General features: G+C 68.3%; 1 protein-coding gene across 1 annotated transcript in view; it reads left to right on the top strand.

Annotated features, from left to right (window-relative positions):
• Positions 1-730, top strand: part of PSMD4 (proteasome (prosome, macropain) 26S subunit, non-ATPase, 4) — a 6,425-nt gene extending 5,695 nt beyond the window's left edge. Inside the window, exons 7-8 of the mRNA XM_012729998.1 lie at positions 2-52; positions 476-730. Of these exons, the coding sequence (XP_012585452.1) occupies positions 2-52; positions 476-646 (222 nt within the window). The 3' untranslated portion in view covers positions 647-730. The remainder of the gene's footprint in view (position 1; positions 53-475) is intronic.
• The last annotated feature ends 6,056 nt before the right edge of the window (positions 731-6,786 follow it).

The raw sequence follows: 6,786 nt of genomic DNA, 5'->3' as shown, positions 1-6,786 counted from the left end.
GTCCGCCGACGCCGACGCCAGCTCCGCCATGGACACATCTGAGCCAGCCAAGGTGACCACCCCTGGCCCCTCGCTCCTCAGCCTCCAGCCCAGCCCCTCGGGGTCTCAAACACGAGCTCCCCGAGCTGCAGCGGCCCAGCGTAGCATAAGGCCTTTGTGTCTGGGCTCGCGGGAGGCAGGGAGTGCCCAGCGGCCCGGGGCCCCTCGCCGCTCTGAGCGGCTGGACACTTCCCAGGACGTGTTTTGGGGTGAAGAGGGAGGGGTGGTGTCTGATGGGGGACCCCGGGCGGGATGGTGCATCCGCCTGCTCTTGAGCTCAGGAAGCTGCGTGCTCAGGCCTCTGTGGCCACTAAGGAGTGTTCCCAGGCCGAGGCGCCCCGCACCCCCACAGCCCGGGGAGCTCAGGCAGCAGCGGTCATGGGCTCTGCCCTGCTCCCTGTGGCCACCCCTCCCCGCTGACGCCGCTCTTCTTTAGGAGGAGGACGACTACGATGTCATGCAGGACCCCGAGTTCCTTCAGAGTGTCCTGGAGAACCTTCCAGGCGTGGATCCCAACAACGAGGCCATTCGAAACGCCATGGGCTCGCTGGCCTCCCAGGCCACCAAGGAAGGCAAGAAGGACAAGAAGGAGGAGGACAAGAAGTGAGACTGGAGGGCGGACGGCCGCGCCTGCCCTGGGGCTGCAGGGGCGCGGTCTGCCCTGAGCCTGAATAAAGCTTGGCAACGTTTTCTCTGGCTTCGGAGGCGGCTTTGCCCAGGAGGGCAGCGTGCCGGCCCCTTGCTTCCTGCCAAGCCCTGACCCGCCGCCCCATCTGCTGCCCTTGGGCAGTTTTGCAAGGTGGGTGGGCAGGTGAAGGAACACAGGCCTGGGGGTGTTTCCACGTCACCTGTGCAAGTGACCAAGCCCTGCTGACCAGTGCAGAGTCTTCACCCGGGCTGTGGAGGGGGCACCAGGGTTGGGGCGACATCGGAGCTCTGGGATGAGGGCAGCTGGCCAGGGGAGAGGGTGTCCAGTCATTGGAGCAGTGTCCTCGTGGCATGGGTAGGGCCTGGGGAGCTCAGACCGGGTGGCGCGGCGGGAGTGGAGGGAAGAGTGGTGACGGGGAAGGCGGCAGGCAGGCTGACCCCGAGGTGCTGGCCCCGGCACGCCCAGCAGGAGGTCGGGCACCCTCCCCACCGCTGCTGTAGTCACCCAGGAAGCTTTTGACCCGGAAGGAAACCACTGAGGGGCACGCCCGCACCGGGACCTGGGGGCCACAGCCATGCTGGCCTCTGGGTGCGGGGTCCGGTCAGACGCTGGAAGCTGTCTGAGATGTCGCTTTTCAGACTCGGCGTGAAGGGGCCTTACCCTGAGACTGGGGGGTCGCTGTTGAACAGACCCCGACTCTCGGGCCCAAGTCCCCTGGGCCGCCTTCGCCCCGGTTGCTTCGGGTGTTGTCCGTCCCCAGGCCCACGGGCCGTGGGCCCTCTGCCGGCTGCCCCCACGAGGCTGTCCGTGCTGACCGCGCGGAAGTGCTGACCGGGGCACGGCAGGGAGAGCAGCGCTCAGCTCCAGGCCCCCATGCGCCTGCTGCGGGCGGGTGGAGGCAGGAGGGGCTGTCACCGGCGGCGCAGCCGGGCCCCGACCTAACTCCCGGCCTCGTGGCCATGTCCAGGGGCAGCTGACAGCTTCTGGTCCGGTGGCGCCTGCCACGCCCTGGCCGGTTCTGGCAGGTGGGGGAGTCCGGGAGAGCCGGGATCCTGCAGGCCAGTGGCACTGCCCTGCTGTCCCCTGGGGCCGAGCGGCCTGCAGCCGCAGGGCCGAGAGCACATGGCCGCCGCGCCAGAGCCAGGCGCCTCCCGGCCTGCGGGGGGGGGGGTGGCGCAAGTGCTGGCATCAGGCGACCCATCAGCGGCGCCGCTGTTTTGACGTCTGGTGTTGCCGTTTTTATGAACTTCCTCACATTCATTTTGTCCATTTTGGGGTTGTCGAAGTGTTTGGGGTTTTCTTTAAAACTCTTCTTGATACTAAACCACGACTATATTTGCGGATTTGTGTATTTATGTGCACAGAACTGGGTTACAGGCCAGAGGCGCAGGTTGGACTCCCCAGAGACGCAGCGGGAAGCAGAAGAGGTGGGTCCGCTGACACCCACTGCTGAGGGGAGCAGTGGGGAGGCAGGAGGGGTCTGCCGGCCCTGGGGGTCCCTCCCTGGCTGGGGAGCCTCCCCCAGGGAGGCCTCTGCTCTTAAAAATTACTTCCACTTTGATGTGGTGTCTGGAGAGAGCAGAAAGCAGTGTGCGCCGGTCACCAGATTAAGCGAACCCCCCTTCCCCGAGTCCCCAGCCTCGTCTGGCCCACGAGTGGCCGTGAGCCTTGAAGCCGGCCTGCGCTGTGGCAGGTGTCACCGCCGGCGCCCCGGGTCTGGGCTTGGTTCTCAAGGAGAAAGTGCCGAGGGGCCTGCGTTGGAGGCGCGTGGCTGGACAGGATACCAGCGGGGCGCTGAGCCGCCAAGGACGTGCCACGGCGCGTCCCAGCCACCGTCCAGCCCTCGCCTGCACGGCCACAGACACTCGGGTGCGGGGTCAGCGTGGTGGCCTCTACTTGACGGGCTACACTGAAGGCCCACGAGGCCCAGGACGGGCGCTCCCCGCCCCTGAGGCCTGTCCCAGCTCACAGCCCTGACCGCTGGCTCCCGAGGGTGCCCTGCGGCCCCTCCCGCACCCCTGCAGGGCCATCTCGGCTCAGGTCAGCGGTCAGCCTCACAGATAAGCAAGCTGAATTCCTGCGACGCTGCGCCCAGCTGGTCTGCAGTGCACACAGGCCCGGCTTGAGCAGGGCGAGGAGTTAGGGAGACGGTTGTCTCCAGGGCGCGGGTCACCCCCACCCCACCGTGAGTGGAGCCCTCGCCGCAGCTGGCGCTTTGTGCCAGCGCGCAGGGGAAGCCGCGGGGCTCAGGACGGGCCTGCGTGGCAGCTGTTTGGTGAGTGGACGGGTGGGAGGTGGCCGGGCATGGCCTGCCCTTCAGCAAGAGCGCTGGAGTGGGCGCTCAGGTGGGCCCAGGCCTGCGGTGGGATGTACCTGGGCTGGCGCCCCAGAGGCCCCACCCGCCCAGAAGATGCTGGGGGTGGACCTCGGGAAGGGGCAGCCCAGCCCAAGCCCAGGCCCGGAGGTGGGGGTGTCAGACAGCTGTAGGGGAACGGGGGCGGGGGGGGCTGTGGTGTGTGGAAACCCACTGAGAAGGCCTTGGGCCGCCTAGGGCCTGGCCCTACTAGTGCCCACAAAGGGATGCCGCTCCCAGGGCCCCTTCCAGCCATTTCCGGCCAGGCCGCCCTGCTGCCTCCACCTGCCCTTCGGGCTCTTCCGGCCTCTGGTCTGGGCGGGACTGCTTGTCCCTCCGGCCCCTCCCACGTGATAAGCTCCCCCTTGGCTGTAACTCAATGTCTGCCTCGTGGGCGCTGCGGGGTTCTGGTGCAGCTTCTCTCTGAGGTCCCCCAGGCCGGCTCCGGCCCGCACCCCTGCCAGCCGGCTTGAGGTCTGCGGCTAGACGCCCACGCCCTGGTGCTGCAAGAAGTGATGTGGGGGACATGCAGCCAGCCGCCCGGCCCGGCACCCCAAAAGCTCCAATCACAGAAGACCCCCCTTCACCCGCCTTTCCAGAGGCAAGCGGCGGGCGGGTGAAGGGGAGAGAAGCAGGGCGCCCCCCTTGCAGGTCTTCCTGAGGCCGGTGGACCCTAGGGCGAGGCTGTGCCTTCCCGCCCCGAGGTGACCTCAGGGCGCAGCAGACCTGTCTCCCCACAGCCCCCTCAGCAGTGGATTTTGTCCATCTGCGTGCTCTGCCCCCCACTCTGGTGCGTCCTCTCACCCCCTGCACCTCTGGCCTGTACCCCAGTTCTGTATGCACAGATAAATTAGTCTTAAAAAAAATCCTGAGCGTGGGAGACCCTGTATGTGAGGGGCAGCTGGGCTGTTCGCACCACTGGCCTCTGCGGCCATCACCTGCGGCCCGGACGGCGATAACACAGAAGCCTGAGAAGCCGCCGGCAGCGTGCCTGACCGGGGCGCCTGCCACTGCACCCCCGAGCCCGCGCACCGCCGAGCCGGCGCCGGTGTGTGGCGCCGCTGCCGCCGGAGACCGGGGCGGCCTGAGCCCAGAGAAAGCGCTGAAGGCCGGGTCCAGCCCCCCAGCCGCGCCACAACAGTGATTACCTCAAACTAAAGCAGCTTGCGCCTCCCGGGAAGCGCCACTGTCCCCAAAGCCGGCGGGGACGGGTGTCCGCTGTGACCATAGCCTGTTGGGTTGGGGTTCCTTTTTTCCCTTCACCCCACCCACAAACCCCAGCCCAGCCACTCTGGCAGCTGCTCCCGCCAGGGCCCAGCCCAGAAGCCATGGCCGGATCAGGGGCCGGGAAACGGGATTGCTGGCCGCTGGGGGAGAGGCGCCTCGCGCTGTGGGGGTAGAGACTCCCCCAAACCCGTGACACCCCGCGCCTGCGTCGTCCGCCCGCAGCGGCCCCAGCGCAGCCGCCCACGTGGGGCTCCCCGCCAAGGTAAAGGCCCCCTAGCCTGCCAAGCAGGTGGCCAGGACGGGCCTGGGGGCAGAGCCGGCGAAGCCCAGCCAGGAGAGTGAAAGGCTCCGCCTGGGCAGCGAGGGGGTTGGGGGTGGAAACGCAGGTGGCCTGAAGTCGAGACTTGGGGCGCAGGCCCCAGAGGGGGCTCGTTATTGCCACGGCACTGCGACCCACTGTCCTAACGGCTGACTCGGGGAGCAGCATGCTTCACCGGCTTTGATGGGGGGGTGCAGGTTTCCAGGGGAGTGGAACAGCCTTGCCGCCACGCTCCCCCTGCCCTTGGCTGCTGGGCAGTGTCCTGCGGGCTGCGGCCTCTGGGCCTGTCCCCACGCAGAGCCTGGCTTGCTCTCTTGGGTGTGGCGAAGTATTTTTGAGGGTGGCCGGGGAGCCCGTAAGGTAGGGTTCTCCCTGGCATGACTGGCCAGGCCTTTTCGGGCACTCTGGGGTCTGCATCTGCACCAGTGTCCAAGCAAACGCCTGCCCGTCCGCGCCTGCGAAGAGGCGCCCTGACCGGCGGCCAGTGGGAGGCGCCGCCCTCGGTCGGTCTGGGTGGCTCCACCGGCTGTTGGGCCCTGCGGGGCACAGGGCCGGCCAAGCCGTGTCCCTCCCGTGTCACACGTGAACGTGGAACTTTCAACTGCGTGGGCAGCTGCGGTTCAGCACCCCGCGGGGTGGAGCTGGAGGCGGCTGTCTGGGGCAGGGGTCCCCAGGGCCCCCTGTTAGCCGAATGGCTTGCTCAGGGTGCGGGGCTGTGCCCCAGGAGCCCCGGCGCCAGGCGCTGAGATGCAGGTGTCTGTTTTGACCTACATGTTGCGGGTCTGTGTGCATGCGCCGGCTGGCGGCCTGCTCCAGACCAGGGCTTCCACCTCCAAACATGATCAGTTTTATTTTACAGAAACAGAACTTGTTCCGTTGGTTTTGTCCGTAGAAAACATTCTTCGTTGGGGTGGGGCGAAGCTGGATAGGAGGTGACTGGAACAGGGGTTGGGACTGAGCTGGGTGTGGGGTGCGTGTGCGAGATGGGGGAGGCGAGCCCCCAGGCCTTGGTCCTGGCAGCTCGTGAGAGGGGGAGGCCAGGGACGCCGGGTGGGCGGCACTCAGAGCCTTGGGGCGCCAGGCTCTCCAGGGCAGCTCCGGGGCAGGTCTGGCGAGGGAGGTCCCGTGAGGGAGGCTGGGGCGAGGCCACCCGGAGTGTGGGTGGCAGGCGGACGGCAACCGGCTAGCCCCGGTCTCGCGTGGCTCCCGCCCTCCAGGGGCCGGTCCCAGTACCGCGGGAGTGTCCAGTTTTGTCGGCACAGTCCCACCGGCCCTTAACAAGAGGTTACCCGGGAGTGAGAGAAGTTAAAGTTCCAGGCAGCACTTCATGGAGGACAGGCGGCCCCCGGGCGCTCTGCTGGGGGCAGGGGACTCAGGAGGGTGCTGCCCCCTGGGTCGCTCCGGGTGGACTCTGGCTCAGGGGCCGCCCAGTGCTGGGGCGCAGCGCCCTCGGAGGCCCAGGAGACGGGACGCAACTCGATGCTTAGACACTGCAGGTCACCGGCGGGTGCAGGCGGGGCTCGGCCTGAGCCCCAGAACCCAGGACCGCTGCTGCGGCCTGAGCGGCAAGTGGGGGGGCTAGCGCATCACTGTCCCTCTGGAGACCACCCTGGTCACAGCAGCCCCCCGCCTTGCCTGTGCTTGGGGCGGGCGGGTGGGCGCTGAGCCTTGACCCTCAGCCGCCCCATTCGCGTGAGGCTTCTAGGCAACGTCTTCGTGGCCTTGCCCAGGGGCACGGAGGCAGGACCCTCCCGGGCCTGGCAAAGGGGACTTGGTTGACATTAAGCTGGGTAAACCAAGGCAGGTCGCTGACAGCAGGAGCCCCCACAGGACAAGCGGTGCCCAGCCGGAGGGGAGGGTGCTGGGCGCTGGCGCGGGGAGACAGGAAACTCGAGGGCACGGGGGCTCCCATGCCCAGGCTGTCCCCGGCCCTCCCCCGCGGGGCCCCACAGCGACACGGCCCTGGGTCCGCAGCTCCCTCCTGCAGAGGGCCGGGCCAGCCCCCCTCCCGGCTGCGCTGACCAGCGCCTGACCGCCGTCCTTGCTTGCTGGCCCGGCTTCCCCCGCGTAACCGCCCCACTCTTCTCCCTCGGCCTTGGATGGGTCTGGCCGCTGCTCGGAGCCCCTGGCGTGAGCCCCTCCGTGCCCGCCGTTTACCCACCGGCTGTCCTGCCCAGGCCCAGGCCCAGGCCCCGGCCG

The sequence above is a fragment of the Condylura cristata genome, unplaced genomic scaffold, assembly GCF_000260355.1.
Source record: "Condylura cristata isolate star-nosed mole 26May11 unplaced genomic scaffold, ConCri1.0 scaffold00026, whole genome shotgun sequence".
Classification (NCBI taxonomy): domain Eukaryota; kingdom Metazoa; phylum Chordata; class Mammalia; order Eulipotyphla; family Talpidae; genus Condylura; species Condylura cristata.
The sequence above is the reverse complement of the archived record's forward strand: the minus strand, read 5'-3'. Positions and strand labels throughout refer to the sequence as shown.